Source organism: Bufo bufo, chromosome 1, assembly GCF_905171765.1.
Source record: "Bufo bufo chromosome 1, aBufBuf1.1, whole genome shotgun sequence".
Taxonomy (NCBI): domain Eukaryota; kingdom Metazoa; phylum Chordata; class Amphibia; order Anura; family Bufonidae; genus Bufo; species Bufo bufo.
In genome coordinates this window covers 592136523-592161398 of record NC_053389.1, presented here as the reverse complement: position 1 = coordinate 592161398, position 24876 = coordinate 592136523, and the positions used below count along the sequence as shown (strand labels likewise).

Below are 24876 nucleotides of genomic sequence, written 5' to 3'. Positions count from 1 at the left end.
TTTAATTTTTCTTTCAGTATTTAAACGCAAGAAAAATTATACAAGTGGGGTATCGTTGGAACCGTACTGACCTGGAGAATATGAAGGTAACAAGTAAATTTTACTGCATAGTGTACAGTGTAAAAAAAATATATAAAAACCGTTATAAGAATTGCGTTTTTTCCAAATTCTACCCCATTTGGATTTTTTTCCCCGCTTCCTACTACATGGTATGCAACCGTAAATGGTGCCATTAGAAAGTATAACTTGTCCCGCAAAAAATAAGCCCTATTAAGGCTATGTGAATGGAAAAATAAAAAAAAGTTAGGACTATGGGAAGGTGGGGAGTGAAAAATGGAAAATCACAGGGTCTTAAAGGGGTTAAAATCTAGACATGTCAGGCAAATTCCGAGTTCATAATTGGAATCAGCGTGCTCATTTTAGTAATAAATCACGTTTTTCTCTCAGTAGCAAAATCATTGTTGCGCGGTGTAATAGGACGTTCTATTTTTTTGCGGAACGGATATATGGAAATGGAATGCACACGGAGTAACTTCAGTGTTTTTTTTGTTTGTTTTTTGTGGACCCATTGAAATGAATGGTTCCACGCAAGATCAGCAAAAAAAGGAACAGACACGGAAAGAAAATACGTTCATGTGCATGAGCCCTAAGCCTGACATGGAATACTTGCAGTTGAGTCTCCTCTCACTTGCTACTGTTGGCGTGTGATAAGAAGACTGTAATGTAATGTAGGATTGGGTGTGAGGCTGTGTGTTACACGGCAGGGAGGTGGAAGACGAGTAATATGGCGGGGCGTCGCTCTGAACTAAGCATTTATGGCAGAGATAAACTGGAATAGCTATTCCCCACAATGTGGCCACTGATTTCACTCCCCTGTCACAGCAGTCAGTGGGACATTTTTGTGCTGATCATTATGACTATCTACATGCTGCTATATGGAAATATCAATCCATATCTCTGTGTAAAGTATAGACCAGGCTAAGGGTACTTTCACACTAGCGTTTTTGTTTTCCGGTATTGAGTTCCGTCCTAGGGGCTCAATCCCGGAAAAGAACTGATCAGTTTTATCCTTATGCATTCTGAATGAATCCGTTCAGGATGCATCAGTTCAGTCCCTCTTACATTTTGTAGACTGAGAAAATACTGCAGCATGCTACAGTTTTCTCTCCGGCCAAAAATACTGCTCACTTGCCGTAATGCCGAATCCGGCATTTAGTGTTTCGGCAAAACTGATCCGGCTTTCCTGTCTGTGAATGCGCAGACCTTTAAAAATGCAAAAAAAGTTAATACTGGATCTGTTTTTCCGTATGACACTGGAGACAGATCCGATATTTCAATGCATTTGTCAGACGGATACGTCTGACAAATGCCATCAGGAATCCTGCTGGAATCCTCTGCCACAAGTGTGAAAGTACCCTAATGCTTCTGTCATAACCTTGAAAAAAACACACAGAGCTTTTAACATTCCCCATAAAAACATGATTTTATGAATCTAAGATGAACAAAAATATTATAGGGATCAACTGCTCCAAATAACTTAAAGGGGTATTCCCATCTTAGGCAATGGGGACATATTGCTAGGCTATGCCCCCATTGTCTGATAGGTGCGGGTCCCACCGCTGGGACCCGCACCTATATCGAACGGAACGGGGAGCGCTGTGGCTGGAGGACCCCAGATTTCCCGGGGTCCATCCACCACTAAGCGCTAATCCCCGCCTCTCCCATAGAAGTGAATGGGAGCGTTCTCGATATAGGTGTGGGTCCTAGCGGTGGGACCCGCACCTATAAGACAATGGGGTCATATCCCAGCGATATGCCCCCATTGCCTGAGATGAGAATTTTTTCCCATTGAAATACATTAATGCCGGATCCTGCCCTGAGTGTTCTGGCAAAACGGATCCGGCATTGCGGTCTGTGCATGCTCAGACCACAAAAAATGTGAATTTTTTTTATGCCAGATCTGTTTTTCCGAATGACACCGGAGGGACGGATCCGGCATTTCAATGCATTTGTCATACGGATCAGGATCCTGATCCGTATGACAAATGCCATCAGTTTGCATACGTCGCCGGAACTGCCTGCCTCAATCCTTTGCCGCAAGTCTGAAAGTACCCTAAAAGAGGTTTTTAACTTATTAGAAAAATTATGGATTGTAAAGCTCGTCACTGCTCCTCAGAATCTGACTACGGGACAAAAATATGGGGAACCAAACATTGCGGTTTTCCAGTAGCCCACAACAGCAATGGATGTCTTTGAGAGAAACCCCCTAGAAAGGTCACCTTCACACAATCAGTATTTGTCAGTATTTGAAAGCCAAAATCGGGAGGGGTCCACAACACAGAAGAAGCACAAATCCTTCCATACTGTTTCTCTGTAGGTTTCACTCCTGGTTTTGCTTACAAATACTACTGGTGCTGACCGTGTGAAAGTGAAATCGCCAAAAAATGAAGATGGTCTGCACAAAAACTGTTAGTAGTCACTAAAAGTGCTAGACCCGTAAAACATAATGTTTAAAGGGGTTGTCTCGTCTCAGACAATGGAGGCATGTCGTTAGGATATGCGCCCATTGTCTTATAAGTGCGTCTCCCACCGCTGGGACCTGCACTTATATTGGGAATAGAGCCCCGCAAAGTGGTGGCTGGAGGACTCCGGTCCGGCCAAAGCCAAGCACGCTCCCCATAGAAGTGCTCTGCTATTTTCTGTGGCACCATAGAAAATTAATGGAGGGGGTGTGCGCATGCGTAGTTTGCCTTCCACAACTTTTGGGGCTCCGTTCTTGATATAGGTGCGGTCCCAGCATAGGGCTCTGTTCTCGATATAGGTGCGGTCCTAGCATAGGTGGGCACCTATCAGACAATGGGGGCATATCCCAGCGATATGCCCCCATTGTCTGAGATAAGACAACCCCTTTAAGTATGCATCTAAAAAACAGAGTACATATAGTGTGTAATAAACAACACACACATGCGTAAATGCCAAAAAGACCAGGGTCCATTAACTAACCCCTTATTCAGTAGGTAACCCCAGATTACAGTAAGTGGGGGTACCATTCAGGTAATAAATGGGGGATGGGGTAGTGGAGGAGTAATAATACAGTGTGAGGGTGGCAATATATACCTAACCCTGGTACTGGACCCTAAAAATGAAATTGGGGTTATCGCCCTAAAAAGGGTGGCTCTGTGCTGGAACCTAGTACTGTGTGACCCTGTCACACTTTGTCTTCTGAGTCCACACCACACAGGACTGAAGTGAGACCTTTGTGCCACTATCTGTGTAGTCCATGCCATACCTTTCATGTCTCTCCTGAAGTACATATACACGGCCAAAAACTACTGGTCTGCGAATACTGGCATTTTACACTGCATAATACGCATTCTAAACACTACAAGCAGCTTGCTATTGATTTCAATAGAAATACATGCCTTCGAGCACGATTTAAATCAGTGGAAAGGGGTAAAATCCAATGAGAAGGAGTGTATATTTCTGAAGTGTAAATGTAGACCTTTACGCCACCAAAAAGCCGAAAAATTATGCAGATTTGATCACTTCTGATCAAAGTGTGTCTTTAGTGGATGGCCTAAGTGTCATGTCTTCTATCCCACCTAAGGAAATCCTGTTATAATTCAGGTCTTGATGAATAATCAAAGCTAGGAGCTCTACTCCTAGTGCGAAAAGAAGCGGTGGAAGAATCTGACTCTACCCATCAATTTTAAAAAGGAAACCAACCACCAACCGACTCGAAGGCCTTGGCCACATCTAAGAAGGTCAAGGCTCAATCCTTATTCATTGCCCTAACCATTAGCACAGCTACCTGTACGGTTTGGATGTTATCAGAAGTAGACCTCCTGGCATGAAACCAGATTGCTCCACACCTACAGTAGAGAGGATTACTTTATTTAACCTAATGGCAAGGACCTTTCCCAAGATGTTGTAGTCATTATTCAAAAGTGATATAGGGCGATAGGATCCACAATCGGTGGGTTCTGTTCCGGGTGTCAGAAAATCTTCAAGGTACCTACAACATATTTCCATGGGAAGGCCATCCCGTCCCAGAGATTCCCTAGGGTACAAATAGCCTCATATAAAGTTCTTCTGGGTAATATTTGCTTCTGGAGTCAGTCTGGGAATTGTTTAGATGAGAGGCGAGCAGTGCTGACTCATAGGTTATCTGAGATTTATATCTCGCTATAAAAATGGTTAAATCTGCGAGCCATGTCATTAGAATCAATCAGCATCTCACTTTCAGAGTGGTTGGAGATGACGTTTTGCCTAACAGTGTTGGCTGACAACTGACTAGACTGATTAATTCAATGTACATTTGTTTGGCGAAGAATAATTTCCTATGGGCTTTCTCGTGTAGGTGTGATAAATAATTGTCTGCCAGCAGTTAACCACGCAGTTCTGTTTAGGTCCAATCGGTCAGGAAGAAACTGTCTCTCTAGCTCTGCACATTGACCTGACAATTAATTTTCCCTAGCAGAGGACTCTCATTTAAAGGGGTTTTCCTATTGCATACAATGGGGGCATTGCTGCCCATTTCCCCTGAAGAAGCCAGTTTAACTGGCGAAACATGTCAGGGGGCAGTTTTTTCCTGTTTTAATGTGCGGTCTCCTTCCTCATAGTGTTTGAACTGTGGCTGTCCGAAAGGACCAGCATACTAGCACAGTTATCTATCAATCAAGTTTGATACACCTTTTACAGTGTTTGCCGGAACTGTGGAACTTTGGCTAATAGTTCAACTCTTAGTTGATTAGCTGTGTGTATGGGAGACTCTCTTTTTTTTCTCCCGCTATAGAGGGCTGATGTCGCTTTAGTCCCCTCTGCTTTACACTGCCACGGATAGCAGTATTGGGCCAATATCAGTCCTGCAGATGGCGACACTGTTACCTATCAGTGAGAGGGTGGGAGATAGTGCACTCTCCTGGTCCCTCTCAATTATAAAGTCCAGTCCTGTGAAGTTTAAACTGTAATTTTAACTTTAGGATCTTTGAATTGTAGAAAATTAATAGTTACCCCATCCTTTTTCATTTACCTATTGTGATGTAGGTTTTAGTATACTAAAAATAAAAGTGAAGTTTTAAGTAACACTTGGGTCAAGATAGGTCTCATTGCCTTGGTGGCATTAGTTAATTTAGTTATTAAATACCTTACCCAGGTTCTGTCCTAAATTTACTTCTTATATCAGACAATGGGGGCATATCCTAGCGATATGCCCCCATTGTATGTGATGTAAATACCCCTTTAATGTATCCAATGGAGGATCTTAAACAGCCCCTATGATGGTGCCTGCCAGATTTCTTCCGTTTTACACAGCAGATACCTGGGGCTAATGTTTATGATCAGCGATGAGTCTGATTCCAGACATTTAACCCCTTAGATGCTGTGGTTACTGTTGAGCGAAGCATTCGAAGCAGAATTTGGTCTGAATTTTAGGAAAACCTTGATTCTAAATAAATCTGAGTTTTCTTGTGCTTCGTGGTAATGAATCTGGTTTTCTTAAAATGGCATCTGCACGTGTTACAAAGCTAAGTGTACAGAAGACAAGCCCGAGACCACAAGAACACCCATAATGCTGTGCAGCCAGCCAATCTGCAGATGGCTATCCCCTGTGATGTCACAGCCCTATAAAACCCTCATCCCGCTCGGGCTCCTCCATTGTCTTGTGAGCTGAGCATAGGGAGAGAAGAGGCAAGCACTTATGTGCTAGGGACAGTGCTGCTGAAAGTGATTAATAGAAGAATATTGGAGAGGGATACTGCAGGGACAGTGTAGGGAGAGTGCAGGGAGACTTATTCTGGGGTCAGTTTTATTTATTTATTCTTGCATCAGCCATAAAATGTAATTCAATACCAATAAGATGGAAGCCTTTATTATTCCACTGCCAGAGTGCCCACCACTACCATCTAGTCTACACCCCTTAGGGAAGCCAGGTCTTAATGATGACCATCCTTATCTTTTGCTGGCTTTACTTTTTCCAAATCATCCTTCAAAGTCTCATATCCTAGAAAAGTCAATAAGATGCAGAGAGAGAAGGATCTGGATGTTCCTGATATATTCTCATCGATATTAGATGATGTGGAAAAGGAGGAAAAGCAGATGGCAGAAGAAGGGCTTCCACCTGTAGGGCAGGAGAGCGCTGGGGTTGGAGAAGTGGGTATGCCAGCATATTGAGCCCCCACCTGACCAGCCAAACCCGATACCAGCAACAGGCCCTGTTTAAAGGTGTAGCGCAGCCATTAACAATGAAGGACTATATAGTGCAGTCTTTATTATTAAATGAAAGTCAGCTGCGGGCTAATTCACTGCAGATGCGCGGTTCTTCACTGCAGCATGGCCACAACCCGCCCCTAGTACAGCTGCTCCATGTGGCCGTACTCTAAGTCAGAGAGGTCTGGGTATACCTGATTTTATAGCGATTTGTGACATTAATTTGGAATAAATCAAATTTCTTGGTGAACAACGGCAAAGTTGCCAAATCAAATTTTTTAAAACTTCGCTCCTCACTGCAGCCCTCCACCAATCTGGACTTTATGGCAGAGTAGCCAGAAAGAAGCCTCTCCTCAGTAAAAGATACATGAAGCCCACTAGGAGTTTGTAAAAAGCAAACTCAAAGCTGTGAGGAAACAAGATACGCTGGTCTGATGACCTTTTTGGCCTCAATTCTAAGCATCGTGTCTGGAGGATACCAGGCACTGCTCATCTGTCCAATGCCATCCCTACAGCAAACCGTGGTGGTGGCTACGTCATGATGTGGAGATGTTTTTCAACAGATGAGACAGGGAGACTGGTGAGGATTGAGGGAAAGCTGAATGGAGCACAGTACAGAGAATACTCCTAATGAAAACTTGATCCAGTGTGCTCTAGAGACCTCAGACTGGGCTGAAGGTTCACCTTCCAACAGTGATCCTAAGCATACTACCAACAACAGAAGTGGCTTAGGAACAGCTCTGTGAATTTACTTCAGTGATCCAGCCAGAGCCCTGACTTGAACCAAATCGAACATTTCTGGAGAGATATGAATATGGCAGTCCACCGACAGTCCTCATCCAGTCTGACAGAGCTTGAGAGGATCTGCAGAAAATCCCCAAATCCAGATGTGCAAACCTTGTGGCATCATACCAACGAATACTGAAGGCCATAATCACTTTAACTTAGTCCTGAGTAAAGGGTCTGAATACTTATGTTAATGCAAGATTTTAGTTTTTGCTTTTCTATAAATTAGCAAAGAATTAGAACATTCTGTTTTCACTCCCATTATGTGGTATTTAATGCCTTCAAAAATAATGTGTAAATCCTTTTTTTTTTTTTTTTTTTTTTTTTTTTATCATGTAATAAAATGCAAAGTGAATACACAAAATAAATCTACTGTAAATCAAATCAGTATCTTATGTGACCACCCTTTGCCTTCAAAACAGCATCAATTCTGCTAGTTACACCTGAACAGTTTTTGAAGGAACTTGGCCTGGGGGTTGTTCCAGATATCTTGGAGAACAAACGACAGATCTGACGTGGATGTAGACTTGCTCAAATCCATCTCTCTCTTCATGTAATCCCAGACAGTCTCAATGATGATGCGATCAGGGCTTTGTGGGTGCCATATTCTCACTTCCAGGATTCCTCAAACTGGTGTAAAGTAGAACTGGCTTAGTTGCCCATAGCAACGAATCAGATTCCACCTTTCATTTTCCAAAAGAGTTCTGAAAAATGAAACGTGGAATCTGATTGGTTGCTATGGGCTACACCAGTTTGATACATCTCCCCCCTCTTGTTCTTCTTTGCAGGGAAGATATGGAGTATGATGGAGTATCTGCCTGTATTTCTCAGCATTGAGGACACCATGAATCCTGACCAAATCCCTGTACTGTGTGCTTATCATGTTCAAATTTGAATAACTGACAAATCTGCTAAAGCTGTGTTCACACATTGCAGTGTTTTCGGGAAACTCTGTCAGAAAAACACACCATGGCAGGAGGATTTGAACACAACCTAAATATTTTCTGTAGACACGGAACGGTGCGGTAATGAATGACAACTTTGAAGCAGCATAAATCCTATAATAGGCAACTACTGTAAAGCTCGGTATTGGCTCAAATTCACACACTGAATATCATTCACAGTTTTTTTTTTTTTTTTCTATTATAAACGACAGAGCAGAGTTGTCTGGCCTGGGGACCGATGAAAACAATAAGAAAAAAACAACCACCTGTCCATAGTCCTACCATTTCTGTGCTGCTGTCCTGTTCTCAGCTGCTTTCGGAACCCACCGGACTGGGAGTGGCTTGGTCCTTTCGCAGCTGCAGTCAATCACTGGCCTCAGCAGTCATATGTGCCAGAGTGGCATGTCCATGTGATATGCTGTTCTAGCACATGAAACCGTTGAGGCCAGTGATTGACTGCAGTGGTCACAGGTGACGGGACCAAACCACTTCCAGTCTGGCAGGAACCAGAAGTGGGTGACACTGTGGACAGGTGAGTGGTTATTTATAATAATAATAAATAAAAAAACTAGATTAGTTACAGCAACTGGGGTTGTCGGCTCCTAGGCCAGAAGACCATTTTATATCTACCTTTTAACTGTATCCCTGATCTATTGCTTATACTTTATTAAAGGATCTTTTCTGTGAACAACATTGACCACTTCTCCACGGGATAGACAATAAATGTATGGTCATGAGAGCAGTGTCCTCTGTGTAACATGGCTGACCACTGCTCCATCTACTTCTATTGTAGGGCTGTACTTGCCAGTCCTCTAGAAGTGAATAGAGGGTGGTCACACATGCACGTTATCCCTTCATTCACACTGGGGTCTTGGGTAACCCTAAACCTGTGATTGATGCAGATCCCAGTGGTCAGTCCTTCAGCATTTATCATCTATCTAAGGCTACATGCACACGACCGTGCCGTTTTTTTGCGGTCCGCAAACCGGAGGCCGTCCGCGTGCTTTCCGCAATTTGCGGAACGGAACAGGCGGCCCATTGTAGACATGCCTATTCTTGTCCGCAAAACGGACAAGAATAGGACATGCTATATTTTTTTTGCGGAGCCTCGGAACGGAGCAATGGATGCGGACAGCACACAGAGTTCTGTCCGCATCTTTTGCGGCCCCATTGAAGTGAATGGGTCCGCACCCGAGCCGCAAAAACTGCTGCTCAGATACGGACCCGAAAAACGGTTGTGTGCATGAGGCCTTATAGATGGGAAATGAATGTTTGTAAGCCAACCTCTTTAAGTGGGAATCACACGTGCAGTTTATGTGCCAATTTTTGAGCCAAACTATGAAATAGACATAAAACAGAACTCTATCAGCCTTTCCTTTTATATTTTTCCATCTCCTTGGATCTATTATTGTCTTTGGCTCAAAAAACTGTGTCAAATGCTGCATGTGTGATTCCAACCTGAAAGTAAAACTCCCAGCCAGGTCCTAAAATAAAAAATTACTGCTGGACTTTAGGAATCCACCCCACCCCTTCAGAGTTTTACTTGGCCTACTTCCAAATCTGCGTCAGCGATTCTCCAGATCCTTCACTGCCTGATGCAACCGGAATGCCCGCTGGCCCCATTCATTATAAGGAGGTCTGGACGGACATCTGGCTGCGTTTCGGGAAAAATGCAGAGAATGAGCCGGACACAAACTCCTGCAGTTTGTCTTTCCGATTCTTGCCATTTGTACTAGGTCTCCATGCTGCAGATGTGAAAGTAGCCTTAGGAATTGCAGTCTGAATGTTCAAATGGTTCAGATTGTCTATCACAGGTCTTCTGCCATACTAAAAATTCAGATTGTAAGGTTGTAAAATAGCATTGTCTAAATATGGTTGCTCGATGACAGGGAACACGATTGTGGATATGTTGCTACACATCAAAGGGAACCTGTCACCATGAAAATGGAAAATAATCTGCAGGCAGCGTGTCATAGAGCAGGAGGAGCTGAGCAGACTGATTATATAGTTTTTTGGGAAAGGATTGAGTAAAAGCTGTAATTTATAAATTTATATCCCTGCTCATTCTGGGCATTGAAGTCAGGTAGATGGTCCTATCAGTGACTGACAGCTATCTCTGTATATACAGTCATAGAGGGGAGGATGTCATTTACTGATGGGACCGTCTCCTTGACTTCGAAGTTCAGAAGGAGCAGAGATATAAATGGATAAAATGCATAAGTATATATCAATCTGCTCAACTCCTCCTCCTGCTGTTTAACATGCAGCCTGAAGATTATTTAGCATTTTCATGGTGATATTCCCTTTAACATCCACCTGTAGTCAGACTTCTTCTGCACTGGGCAATGTGACTATGGTATAGATTGGATTGCAGAGCTGAATAATCACTACATGTAAATGCCTGTTTTCCCCATCCCCTCAGGGATCAAAAGAAAACACACATTTCCTACAGTGCTGTCAACCAGTGGTGCAGATGGATTTGCTTTGCAATAGCAACAGTGGTAGTTGTGTTACAACATATATCTTGTCTGGCTGAAGTGGGTGAGAGGTTTCACTGCGTGTAGTACCTACTACTAAAATGGATTCCTGTTTGTGTTCTTGGAAGCAACCGATGTGGTCTGTATCAGATTATTATTGAAAGGTATGCTTTGTTAAAGGACTTTCCCTGGACTTGAAGGGGTTTTCCTGGATTTTAATATTGATCACCTATTTCCACCTCATCACCACGACGGCTACAAGGAGATTGACCCCTGACCTCTGTAGGGGCAGGAACAGAGAGAGGGTTTAAATCCCCCCCCTCCCACCACCACCACCAGTGTTTCCTGTCCCTACAGAGGACAGGGGCAGAGAGAGTCTCCCTGCGGGGAGATGAAGATGGTAATAATTTCCTGGCACCTACCGGTGTTCCCCCTGCCCTCCTGCGGTCGGTGTACTAATGCTGGGCAGGGGTGAGGAGGGAGGCCTCGCTCCATTATTAGATGTGAGCCTGCTCCCGGCTGCGATCTCCCGCCGACGCCGAGTCTGGGGCGTTCGCCGGGTGCGCACCAAAGCGCTTCTGGGGCGGCCGACGTCACTTCCGGTGGAAGATGAGATGTTTGGGAGACTCCGGGTTAAGAAAACCCGTGTATTTCCAATCAATGAAAATATCCGAGATATGGTTTTGGACGAATGGTCCAACCCCGAAAAACGGTTGGGGGTTTCCAAATCCTTCAAGAACAGTTTATTATTTGATTCAAATGAGGTGAAGATCTTCAATGAGACTCCCAAAGTGGACATTCAGGTCGCCAAGGTCAATAAAAAGACTGCCTTGCCCTTTGAAGATACCTCGCAATTACGTGATCCTATGGATAGGAAGGCAGATAGTCTCCTGAAAAAATCATGGGAGGCGGCCATGATTAATCTGAAAACTAACATCGCGGCCACCTCGGTAGCCAGGTCCATGAGGATATGGCTAGACGAGTTAGGAAATCATATTAGGGATAATACCCCTAGGGAAGAGCTACTCAGGTCCCTTCCCTTATTGAAATCAGCCACAGCTTTTATGGCAGACGCCTCGGCCGAATCTGTTAGATTCGCCGCAAAGGATGCGGGGCTTTCCAACGCTGCCCGCCGCGCCTTGTGGATGAAAAGCTGGTCGGGTGACAACACTTCAAAGATGAAGCTGTGTGCTATCCCGTTTTCGGGGGAATATGTATTTGGCCCGGTCTTGGACCGTATCCTGGAAAAGGCCGCAGATAAGAAGGGCTTTCCTGAGGAAAAATCTTTTAAAAGGAAATATCCCTTTCGGGCCCCCTCTAGCCAGAATAAACCCTTTAGGGATAAGGGAAAGTCAGGGCGTTGGAGCTATTCCAAAGGGGGCAGGGGTAGAGGTAATCCCTCTTCTGCCCAAAATAAATCCGATAAACAATGACGCCAGCGTAGGGGGGAGATTGAGGAGATTTCTGACTCCGTGGGAGTCCATCTCCCCGAATCCTTGGGTCCGGGACATCGTAAAATCCGGCTATCGGATCGAACTTTCCTCATTTCCCCCAAACCGCTTCGTCATTACGAACCCAGGCTCCCCCAACACTCGTCTAAAATTCTACAAGGAGTTCAGAGCCTTCTGGCTATGGACGTGATAGTACGGGTCCCCCCTTCTCAACTGGGGCAGGGCTTCTATTCAAGCCTTTTCCTAGTGGAGAAGAAAGAGGGGTCTTTCCGTACAATTATAAACTTGAAAGCCCTAAACAAGTTTATAACTTATCGAAAGTTCAGAATGGAATCCCTAAAATCCCTGATCCCCTTAATAGGGAAGAACGCCCTAATGTGCTCAGTAGATCTTCAGGATGCCTACTATCATGTCCCAATTCATCCAGAATCCCAGAGGCTCCTAAGATTTGCTATTCAGGATCACAAGGGGATAACCAACCACTTCCAGTTTACGGCCCTCCCCTTTGGGATATCGTCTGCGCCCAGAATCTTTACGAAGCTGGTGGTCGAGATGGTAGCCTTCCTGAGACACAAAGGACTAGTGATCGTTCCATACCTGGACGACTTCCTCCTAGTCGGGAACTCAGAGGACGATCTAAAATCGGACTTACTAACCTTCCTATCTCTCATCCAAGATCTGGGATGGTTGGTGAACCAGAAAAAGTCACATCTGGTACCGTCCAGCACTATCCAGTTTCTGGGGGTCATCCTGGACTCCCGGGCTCAGCGTACCTTCCTTCCACCAGACAAAATCAAAGGCCTCCAACTGAAGATCCATCGGTTTCAGAGCAGAAGGTCTTGTCCCATAAGAGAGGCTATGAGCCTCCTGGGCCTTCTTTCATCCTGCATCCCATCCGTTCCCTGGAGCCAGTCTCACTTTCGATCACTTCAGCTATGGATCCTCAGATCTTGGGACAGGCGACAGTCCTCACTGAACCACAAGGTTCTGATTCCCACCGCGGTGAAGGTCTCCCTAAACTGGTGGAGACACTCAGCCAACCTGTCCTTGGGAGTCGCCTGGGAGAAGACCCCCTACATCCAAGTTCTCACGGACGCGAGCGAGAAAGGATGGGGTGCGAAAGTGGGAGATCACTTCTTTCAAGGCTCCTGGGTTTCGGTAACCCGCTCCCAATCTTCCAATTTCAGGGAGCTAGAAGCGGTCCGGAAAGCCCTGAAGGCGGCAGAAGCCCTCCTTGTGGGTCACCACATAAAAATACTCTCCGACAATACGACGACAGTGGCGTACCTTTCTCATCAGGGAGGCACAAGGTCAGAGAAACTGATGTCAATCTCAAGAAAAATCTTCGACTGGGCAGAGTCCCGCGTGAAGTCCATCTCCGCAATCCATCTAAAAGGGATCCTAAACGTGGAGGCAGACTATCTCAGTCGTCAGTGGATAGACCATACCGAGTGGTCCCTGAATCAGGACGTGTTCCAGACTCTCGTAGAGAAGTGGGGTGTCCCACAGGTGGACCTGTTTGCGTCCAAGAAAAACGCAAAAGTACCAACATTCTGCTCCTTGAACCCTCGGGACAACCCTTGGGCTCTGGACGCGCTGACGATTCCCTGGGACTGGGATCTCGGCTACGCATTCCCACCCTTGCCTCTGCTTCCCAGGGTAATTCAAAAGCTCAACTCAGAAAACTCGACTTTGATCCTAATAGCCCCCTATTGGCCGAAAAGGAGCTGGTTCACTTTACTAAAGAACCTATCGATAGAAGATCCATGGCCTCTTCCCTCCAGGAGGGACCTTCTTCATCAGGGGCCGATACTGCACCCAAATTCGAGTTTTCTCAAGCTATCGGCCTGGATCCTGAAGTCCAGAGGTTGAGATCTCAAGGACTTTCCGATCAAGTGATTTCAACCCTTAAAGCAAGTAGGAAGAAAGTCACCTTTTCGATATACCTAAAAATTTGGAAGCGTTTTTGTTCTTGGAGCGGCAATCCTGCCCCAAATCTGGAGCCACCCAACTTCCAGAGGATCTTAGATTTCCTCCAGCAGGGACTTGAATTGGGTCTCAGGCCTTCCACCCTGAAAGTACAGGTCTCGGCCCTAGCCTGTTTTTTTGATCTAGACCTAGCCAATCATCGCTGGATCAAAAGGTTTGAGAGCCGCTTCCCGACTTCGTCCCTCCCTGAAAACTAGGATCCCCAATTGGGACCTCAATACGGTACTCACAGGCCTGACCCTCGCCCCGTTTGAGCCCTTGGATAGCTGTTCTATCAAACATCTCTCTCTAAAAACAGCCTTTTTAGTGGCCATCACGTCCGCAAGAAGGTTAGGCGAGATTCAGGCCCTATCCATTCAGGAGCCCTACCTCCGCATCACCGATGACCGAATTATCCTAAGATTAGATCCAGGTTTTCTACCTAAGGTAGTATCAGATTTCCACCGGAACCAGGAGATAATCCTTCCTTCCTTCTGCAGTAATCCCTCTAATGATAGAGAGGCTAGCTTCCATTCCCTGGACGTGAGACGTTCAGTACTACGTTATCTTGAGGTATCTAAAGGTTTCCGTAGATCTAACAACCTATTCATCCTCTTCTCCGGTAAGAATAAGGGCCTAAAAGCCTCCAGGTCCTCCTTAGCTCGATGGATCAGGGATTCCATTTCCTTTTCTTATGAGTCTCAGGGTCTTCCTTGCCCCACAAATTTGAGAGCCCACTCTACTCGAGCTATGTCCTCTTCCCAAGCAGAGCGAGCAGGAGCTTCCCTGGAGGATATCTGTAAAGCTGCCACTTGGTCTAACATTCACACCTTCACTAAACATTATAGGTTAGACCTATCCAGTTCAGACCTGTCTTTTGGACGTAAGGTCCTTCAGGCGGTCGTCCCCCCCTAGGCGATAATTTTGTATATCTCCTTGTAGCCGTCGTGGTGATGAGGTGGAAAGCCGGAATTAGACTTACCGGTAATTCAGTTTCCACGAGATCACCACGACGGCACGTATTTTCCCTACCCCTTACTTATTTTCTATGAGGTTATGAAGTAATACCCTCTTGATTTACTATGTTTGTTCTCACCACCTTTTTTGTTTGATTGTCTCTGTAATTTTGGACACACTGGTGTTGGTGGTGGGAGGGGGGGATTTAAACCCTCTCTCTGTTCCTGCCCCTACAGAGGTCAGGGGTCAATCTCCTTGTAGCCGTCGTGGTGATCTCGTGGAAACTGAATTACCGGTAAGTCTAATTCCGGCTTTTCAGGACAGGTCATCAATATCAGATTGATAAGGGTCTGTCATCCGGCACCCCAGCTGTTTGAAGGGAAGGCCGCTCTCTGTGCAAGCGCAGCCTTCTCTTCATTGTTAACTTGCTCGCCGTCGACAGCACAGCAGTGAGCAGGTGTAATTATAAGCCATCCCATTCACTTCCATAGACCTCGTTCCTGTACACTTGAATAGGAACGAGCCGCCCCCTTTGAAACGATTGGGGAGGCTTGTAGTTACACCTGCTCACCGCAGCGAGCAGGTTAACAATGAAGAGAAGGCAGCACATACGCTTTCCCTTCAACCAGCTGATCAGCGGGGGTGTCGGACCCTCACCAATCTGATATTGATTATCTATCCCGAGGATAGGTCATCAGTATTAAAATCCCAAAAAACCCTATAACCATTGATGTACTGTTTTTTCCATTTTTTTTTTTAGGATAAACCTTCAGTGCTGGATCATGGGTCTCCCATCTCTGCCAACCAGCTGCGGCCCATATCATGTTGCGTACACAAGTTGCAGTTTGCACGCATATTCCCATACAGATAACGCGGCGTAGTACAGTACCAGCAAAGTGTATGAGAATAGACTATTATCATGTACATATTGGTTGTTTTTTTTTTTCTGCGTGGAAATTGACGTGCTGTGTGGATTTCCAAATCTGCTTCATCTTAATTGTGTGTTTGGTTTAAGCTGCGAATTTCACCCTTTTCCATAGAAGGGGCGAGATCTGTGAAAAAACCACAACAAATCCTCACTTCTAACCGCTGTTAGAGATTTAGCATTTTTGGTTATGGTTTGGGTGCAGGAACACACAGAAGTTCATGTAGCCACAGAAGTTCATGTAGTTCTTCTGCCTGTTCACCCGCGTGCAGGTACTTTTAGAGGGGCACAGCGCCAAACATATCCAGACAATCCCATTTGCTTGAACGGAACTGATTAGTAGTATCGGGCAAAGGAAGGATGAACACCACTGCCCTTGAGTAATGTCTAATATTGGTCTTGATTTGTTTCTACAGTTTGAAGCTATGGAGGACCATGACGTCACCCAGACAGATAACCTTACTACCATTGAAGCACATACAGTTGCTCACACTGTTGCCCATTCTGTGGCTCAGCAAGTACAACAAGTCCATGTTGCTACCTACACGGACCATAGTATGCTGAGTGCCGATGAGGATTCTCCATCATCTCCTGAGGACACCTCTTATGATGACTCTGACATACTGAACTCCACTGCTGCTGATGAAATAACAGCTCACCTGGCAGCTGCAGGTATGAAGATGAGCTTTTGTGTCATGCTTAATAACATGTGAGCCCCACCGTCAGGAATACCATCAAACCAAGCCGATGTTCATGCCAGTTTTCCATTATAGCATCTCTGCAGTTTGATTTCCCAAGGAAGGCCCATGAATAGTCGTAAAGGTGGAATGACCGTTTTCTTTTAGGTTAAAGCATCTGGTATATGCATGATCAATGCTGAACTCTGTCATGGGGCCAGAAACAGCAGGTTCCCCTCCAATGAATTTCATTCCAAAACTGAAGTGAAGCATGTCATGTGAGCCCTGGAGGTTATGTCTAAGAGCTGTGAGGGCTCGAGTATCAGAGCTCCCGCATATGCACATTAATGTCTATGGCACACTATCCCCATTCCCAACAGAGAGTAATCTGAGTATCTGTGCATTGCAGTTTAGCTCAAACCCACAGTCCACCAGTTGGCTCTGATCCCTTTAAAGGTGGTTTCCTGGTGTTTAATATTGATGGTCTATCATCAGGATAGGTCATCAATATCAGATCGGTGGTGGTCCAACTCCTGGGACCCCGCCAATCAGCTGTTTGAGGAAGCCTCGGCGCTCTTCGCACCTTACCAAGCACAGTGCCATCCATTGGATAGTGGCTGTGTTTGCTATTTCAGCTCAGCCACATTCACTGGAATGGGCCTGAGCTGTGCCTAGGCCAGGTGACCGAAGAACGTGATGTCATTGTACTTGGTAGATGCTGCAGTGCTCAACAAAGTGTCCTGGTCTCTTCAAACATCTGATCAGCAAGGGTTCCAGGAGTCGGGCCCACGCCGATCTAAGGCTACTTTCACACTCGCGTTTGGTGCGGATCAGTCTTGTATCTGCACAGACGGATCCGCACCAATAATGCAAACACTTGTATTCGTTCATAACGGATTCGTTTGCATTATTCATTCAAAAAAAAAGTCTTGTCAAAACGGATCCGTCTTGACTTGCATTGAAAGTCAATGGGGACGGATCCGTTTTCAATTGCACCATATTGTGTCAGTGAAAAACGGATCCGTCCCTATTGACTTACATTGTAAGTCAGGGCCGATCCGTTAGGCTCCGCATAGTCAGACGGTCACCAAAACGCTGCAAGCTGCGTTTGTGTCTGTCTAAAAAACGCAACGGAGACCAAACGCAGCCAAATTGATGCATTCTGAACGGATCCTTATCCATTCTGAATGCATTGGGGCTGAACTGATCCGTTTTGGGTCGCTTGTGAGAGCCCTGAAACGGATCTCACAAGCGGACCCAGAAACCCCAGTGTGAAAGTAGCCTAATATGGATGACCTATTCTGAGGATAGGCCATCAATATCAAAATAACAGACAACTCCTTTAATTTTGGGTTGAGTTGACATTCAGCACAGTTACATTCACACTAGGCATATATTATTATTTTTTCCCTGAAAATCTGTTCTGAATGGGGTTTCTGCAGCAAGCAAAATGATTTTTACAAACCCCCTTACAGATGTATGGTATTTCTATGTGTGAATGTAACCTCAACATTTCTTGTGTTTACCCTTTGACGTTTATTGGGGGAAAACAATTAATAGAACCTGTTATAAGAAAACTGCCGTATGCCAGCATCTGCCTCCAATGTATCATGGTGTGGATGAATGGTAAATGGCCAATTAAAGGGTAGGAAATACTTTCTGCAGATGTCCTGAGGGCATTTGAGTGAATTCCACCTCAGTAATATGATTCCCCATTGATAGAGAAAATTGGTAGCTCACAGATGCCTCCCCGAACTTCCAAGCTGTAAACTGCTGTTGTGCTGGATACCATTCTGTCTGTCCTTCTCCCCGAGGAGGGAGTTTCTGTTAGGAATGATAAGCCAATTCTCAATAGACTTGTGTGGTTTGTGCAGGATAGTGTGCAAATCCCTAACCTAAGGATGAAGAAAATAAATCTCTGAATATCGGGGACTAGCGTTCCCATACGTGCACTGGAGTAAGATGCGCCTAATTTAGGGCTCTTTCACACTTGCGTTGTCCGGATCCGTCGTGCACTCCATTTGCCGGAGGTGCCCGCCGGATCCGTAACAACGCAAGTGAACTGAAAGCATTTGAAGACGGATCCGTCTTCAAAATGCGTTCAGTGTTACTATGGCACCCAGAACGCTATTAAAGTCCTGGCTGCCATAGTAGTAGTGGGGAGCGAGGGAGCGGTATACTTACAGTCCGTGCGGCTCCCCGGGCGCTCCAGAATGACGTCAGAGCGCCCCATGCGCATGGATGATGTGATCACGTCATCCATGAGCGTGGGGCGCCCTGACGTCACTCTGAAGCGCCCCGGGAGCCGCACGGACGGTAAGTATACTGCTCCCCCGCTCCCCGCTACACTTTACCATGGCAAACAGGACTTTAGCGTCCTGGCAGCCATGGTAACCATTCAGAAAAAGCTAAACGTCGGATCCGGTAATGCGCCGAAACGACGTTTAGCTTAAGGCCGGATCCGGATTAATGCCTTTCAATGGGCATTAATTCCGGATCCGGCCTTGTGGCAAGTGTTCAGGATTTTTGACCGGACCAAAATGCTGCATGCCGCAGTATTTTCTCCGGCCAAAAAACGCTCCGTTCCGGAACTGAAGACATCCTGATGCATCCTGAACGGATTTCTCTCCATTCAGAATGCATGGGGATAATCCTGATCAGGATTCTTCCGGCATAGAGCCCCGACGACGGAACTCTATGCCGGAAGAAAACAACGCAAGTGTGAAAGAGCCCTTATTAAAGGTCATATGCCTCAAATTAGGCACATCTCTGACCTTCCATAAACCAGAACCTGAAATCCACGCCTTGACATGAGCTATAGCTTACGCCAGTTGCTACCACTAAGCACTACCACAGAAAGCTGAAAGTTGCAAACGATGGCTAGCACCATAATTTTCATCTTTTTAATGCCACAATAATGGAGTAAAGATATTCATAAATGCCCCTCTAAATATTAAGTTTGATGTTCTAATTGTTTATCTGGCTATAATTCTTCCAAGCAGCAGCTGCATGTAAATCCACCACTCTGCCAGCAGGGGGAGCAGTAGCATTACTTAAATACGCGTCTTAGGGTACTTTCACACTGGCATTGTTGGATTCCGGCAGGCAGTTCCATCGCTGGCCATCGATCCGGCAATCTGTATGCAAACGGATACCATTTGTAGACGGATCCGGATCAGTCTACAAATGCATTGCAATACTGGATCCGTGTCTCCGGTTGTCATCCGGAAAAACGGATCCGGTATTTATCTTTTTCACATTTTTAAAGGTATGCGCACACCGCAAAACCGGATCCGTTTTTCCAGAGCGGATCCGGGCATTAATGCATTTCAATGGAAAATAATGCTGGAGCCGGCATTCCGGCAAGTGGAATTTTGGACTGAGAAAATACCGCCACATGCTGCGGTATTTTCTCTGTCCAAAAACCGTACAGTGACTGAACTGAAGACATCCTGATGCATACAGAATGGATTGCTCTCCATTCAGAATGCATGGGGATATACCTGATCAGTTCTTTTCCGGTATTGAGCCCCTAGGACGGAACTCAATGCCGGAAAAGAATAACGCTAGTGTGAAAGTACCATTAGAAGATATTAATGCCTGCAGTGAGTAAGCGTGTAATATACTGGTTACATTTCTGAACACTGAAAATTATCTAAATCGACCTGAAAATCTTTGTGTTTACTACGTTGGTAAATGTGTTCCCCTTTCATTGCAATATGAATTCATAATTTTTATCCAAGAGCACCATAGCTTAGTCTTGAGGAGGTCTTGCACAAGTCTTGCTACAACAGGTTTTCAGGAGGTTGTCACCTACTTGATGGTGGTTTTATACAGTCTGAAGGCATTTTATTGTGACTTGTAACATTTAGGTCAGATCCGTGTTCCGACCAAGTTATGCATCTGTATTTCTCGTATGTGTCACAACCCCAACCACAAGTTCTGCCAACTCGAAATCACATATCGCAGCTCTATGATGCTGTGAGTTCAAGTCAGTTAAACCCACAGTCGGTCCATGACAGACTTTTGGCCTTCGAGCGCTCGTGGAGTTTGGAGCCGTACTCTACACACTCAAAGTCGAGCCAATGGAAACTGAAGGGGCAGGGAGCTCTGAGCAGCACTTCCGCCCTCTTTCTTTCTTACAACAAAGGCTTAGTAACCCTTTAATACTCGAATTTGGGCTATTAGTATATCTTCTTATTTTCAGGTCCTGTTGGAATGGCTGCTGCGGCAGCGGTGGCCACAGGGAAGAAACGCAAGAAACCCCACATCTTTGAGTCTAACCCTTCCATACGTAAGAGACAACAAACCCGGCTACTGAGGTGAGTTCATCCCCATTTGTCTAAAGCTTGCCTTGTGAATGTCTGTGTGCGCTGCTATTGACAAGAAGTGCAGAGGAGAGATGACACTAACTGGCTGTGATCCTTCCTCCTAATGTCACTTGCAGCAACCCACCTTTACATGCACACAGAACCAGCGCAGTGCACTCGCCTTTCCTTTCTATTGGACTTCTGAAAATAGATGAGCCGCTCACTATTTTTGGAACTCGCATGGAAATGAATGGAGGGTAGCCGCACATGCGCAGCGTGCTCTCCTTCACTTACGGGGGCCCGTTCTGGAGATAGGTGCAGGTCCCACAGCTATCTGCGGGTCCCAGAGACAACTCCTTTAATATTATGCAAGATCTAATCTGTAATCCCAGTATTTTAGCCCTAACCTTGGGCCTCCTGCACGCGAACGTTTTTTTTTTTTACCCCCGTTTACGTTCCGTTTTTTGCGTTCCGTATAGGGAACTATTCATTTCAATGGATCCGCAAAAAAAAAAACAGGAGGTACTCCGTATGCCTTCTTTTTTCGTATTTCCATTCCATTCAAACATAGAACATGCCCTATTGTCCGCAAATCGCGTTCCGTGGCTCCATTCAAGTCAATGGGTCCGCAAAAACGGAATGCATCTGTATGTCTTCCGTATCGTTCTATTTTTGCGGAACCATCTATTGAAAATGGTATGCCCAGCCCAATTTTTTTATGTACTCATTGTTTAAACAGTATTGTATGTTTTCCGTTTGCGATCCACAAAAAAACGGATCACAAACGGAAACACTACTGAAACAAAAAAGACTGTAAAACGGACCGCAAACCATACGGTCGTGTGCAAGAGGCCTTAGTCAGAACATATTACATACATGTTTATATAGCGAAGAAAAAACTTTAACGTATAAATGTATTTAGGTTTATAATTTGTAATATATCTAGTTTTACACTGAATTATGTGCTTCTTTTGACTCCAGGAAACTTAGGGCAACCCTGGATGAGTACACCACTAGGGTCGGCCAGCAGGCGATTGTCCTGTGCATTTCTCCTTCTAAACCTAACCCTGTTTTTAAAGTGTTTGGAGCGGCACCTTTGGAGAATGTGGTGAGTGTCCAGATATCAGTTTGGAGCTGTGTCCAGCTTCTTGTCTCCTGTTTAGGACCTGGTAGTGTGCTTGTAAAGTGATTCTGGCAATTCTTTACTAACTGAAAAGGTGTTTGGACTTTTAGTGTGCAGTAATTGGAACCGGACTACAAGTGTTTGGCTATCATTATACAGTGCCTATGAAATCAGCGGACTAAGGGTCCATTCACACGTCCGTTGTTTCTTTCCTGATCTGTTCCGTTTTTTGCGGAACAGATCTGGACCAGATCTGTACCCATTCATTTTCAATGGGTCCTGAAAAAAAATCGGACAGAAAATGTCAGATTTTTTTTTCAGGACCCATTGAAAATGAATGGGTACAGATCTGGTCCAGATCTGTTTTGCAAAACACGGAACAGATCAGGAAAGAAACAACGAACGTGTGAATGGACCCTAACTGCGTAATGCACGATGGTGACAAGTCCTACAAAGTCATTGCTTTTGCCTTATTTTCCACATTTTTTCGCTGTGGCTCTCAAAGCTGCTCTGAAATACACAGGCCTGACGGCTGTGCTGTAATATCATAATGGAGAGGACTCTTGTGTGCATGCACAGCGTTCCTGACCATGTAATTCAGAGCAGTGCTTACTGCGGGGGAATGGGGGCAGGGCATTTGAAACATTTTAAAATAAAAATAGTGATCTGGACGACTCCTTATCTGCTGTTCTATATGTGTGTGTTACTGTAGATCATAGTCCTAGATCATGGTGATGTATTCCCTTTAAATGATAAGCTATCATGAGGATAAGGCACCCCCGCAGATCAGCTGTTTTGTGTAACTCCATCATTGGAACTACACGGCACTGTTAGCATTGTAGTGGACAGCGGTCACAACTGCAACGCCCCTCCCATTGAAGTGAATGCAAGCAGTGCTGTGGTTGCAAGTGGTGTCCACCCCAATTTTGATAGTGTAGTTCTGGTGACAGGCTCAACAGAACAGCTAATTGGCTGGGGTACTCGCTGTTGGAGCCCCCGCCAATCAGGTATTCATTGCCTATCCTGAGGGTATCCCCTAAAAAAGGCTGGACAACCCCTTTAATCAAGTACCCAATCCCCCATCTTTCTGGTGCTCTCCACAGCTCTTTGTTTGCGACACTGCAGCGATGACTACATGATTGCTGCAGCCCAGTCACTGGTCTCAGCATTTGCATGGGGTACTTGGGAGAGTGCTGAAAACAAAGAACTGCGGGGTTTGGACAGGTTACTTTCAAACCTGCGTTCAGGTGTCCGCTCGTGAGCTCCGTTTGAAGGGGCTCACGAGCGGCCCTGAACGCAGCCGTCCGGCCCTAATGCATTCTCAGTGGAGGCGGATCCACTGAGAATGCATCCGCCTGCCAGCGCTCAGCCTCCGCTCCGCTCAGTGAGTGGACACCTGAACGCTGCTTGCAGCGTTCGGGTGTCCGCCTGGCCGTGCGGAGGCAAGCGGATCCGTCCAGACTTATAATGGAAGTCAATGGGGACGGATCTGCTTGAAGATGACACCATATGGCTCAATCTTCAAGCGGATCCGTCCCCCATTGACTTTCAATGTAAAGTCTGAACGGATCCGCTCAGGCTACTTTCAGACTTAGAAATTTTTCTAAGTTATAATGCAGACGGATCCATTCTGAACGGATGCAAACATCTGCATTATAGGAGCGGACCCGCTCCGAACGCTAGTGTGAAAGTAGCCTAAGACTGCTTTTTTTTAAATATTATGCCACTCCTTGTCTCTACCTAATTTTTGGGGATCTTGGGGAAAACCCTTGTTAACTGTTTGCTATGCAGAGACCACTGGTGACATTGACATGCTTCCACTCTTCCTGTCGAGATGATGCAGAGGTGTAGGTGATAAATTATCCACCATTACCAGAGTGGGAAATGCTGGCTGAAGCAAATGACTCCTTCCCCTTGCTGGAGTTTTTGAGGTGGATTCAATGCTGTTGAATTTTGCATACTGAATGTTCCTTTAGGCCCCTTTCACACGAGCGAGTTTACCGCACGGGTGCAATGTGTGACATGAATGCATAGCACCCGCACTGAAACCTGACCCATTAATTTCAATGGGTGTGTGTACATTTTTTTCACATATCAGTTGTGCATTGCATGAGAATCTGAGCATGTTCTATATTCTGCGTTTTTCACGCAGCCCTGGCCCCATAGAAGTGAATGGGGCTTCAGTCAAAAACGCATTGCATTCGGTAGCGAGTGCGTCTTTCACTGATGGTTGCTAAGAGATGTTGTGTGTAAACCTTCAATTTTTTATCACGCGCGTGAAAAACGTATCAAAACGCATTGTGCAGACAAAACTGACCTTGCTTGCAAAATGGCGCGAGTTTCACTGAACGCATCCGTACCTAATCCGTCACGCTCGTGTGAAAGAGGCCTTAGTATTCACTCATTCTTACTGCTACTACTGAAGTCATTACTTGATGTTTCATCATTATTTCCTCCTGGTTCAGCCATCAGAGACACAGAGGACCGTGTATTTTTAGCTGGCAGCTGTGCTGTCAGAGTTGCCTTTATGCCCTGGGGCTGTCATGTTACCAAGCACAGGGAGGCTGAGCGCTTCACTCATGTCTGTTTACCACCCACTCTCTCCCCTAGGTGCGCAAGTATAAGAGTATGATCCTGGAGGACTTGGAAACTGCACTGGCAGAGCATGCACCTGTCCAACAAGACATCAACTCTGACCTGCCCCCTCTGACTATAGATGGCATTCCAGTGTCTGTGGACAAGATGACCCAGGTGAGCAGCAGTCTGCCAACATGCCACTTCTGTGTTCTAAAGAAACTGCCACCTCAGCAAAAACGAGGTTCTCTGGTCCCTTGCTTCACCAATACTGCCCTTTGGAAGAATACAGTATTAGGCTACTTGCACACGACCGTATGTGTTTTGCGGTCCGCAAATTGCGTACCGACAAAAAACGGATGACATCCATTTATTTAATTTTTTTGCGGATCCATTGTAACAAGAATAGGACATGTTCCTTTTTTTTCTTTTTTTTTTTTGCGGGGCTACGGAACGGACATACTGATGCGGACAGCA

The 24876-nt window shown here is 45.5% G+C and overlaps 1 protein-coding gene across 7 annotated transcripts in view; it reads left to right on the top strand.

The window, feature by feature from the left end:
* NRF1 (nuclear respiratory factor 1) overlaps positions 1-24876 on the top strand; it is a 79181-nt gene that overhangs the window by 11212 nt on the left and 43093 nt on the right. For 6 of the 7 annotated variants that reach the window (XM_040413443.1, XM_040413442.1, XM_040413447.1 and 3 more), the window contains exons 2-6: positions 18-86; positions 16132-16387; positions 20600-20714; positions 21684-21810; positions 24436-24576. In XM_040413443.1, coding sequence (XP_040269377.1) covers positions 81-86; positions 16132-16387; positions 20600-20714; positions 21684-21810; positions 24436-24576 — 645 coding nt within the window. In that variant the 5' untranslated portion in view covers positions 18-80. The remainder of the gene's footprint in view (positions 1-17; positions 87-16131; positions 16388-20599; positions 20715-21683; positions 21811-24435; positions 24577-24876) is intronic. The other variant, XM_040413446.1, reaches the window with a different exon arrangement.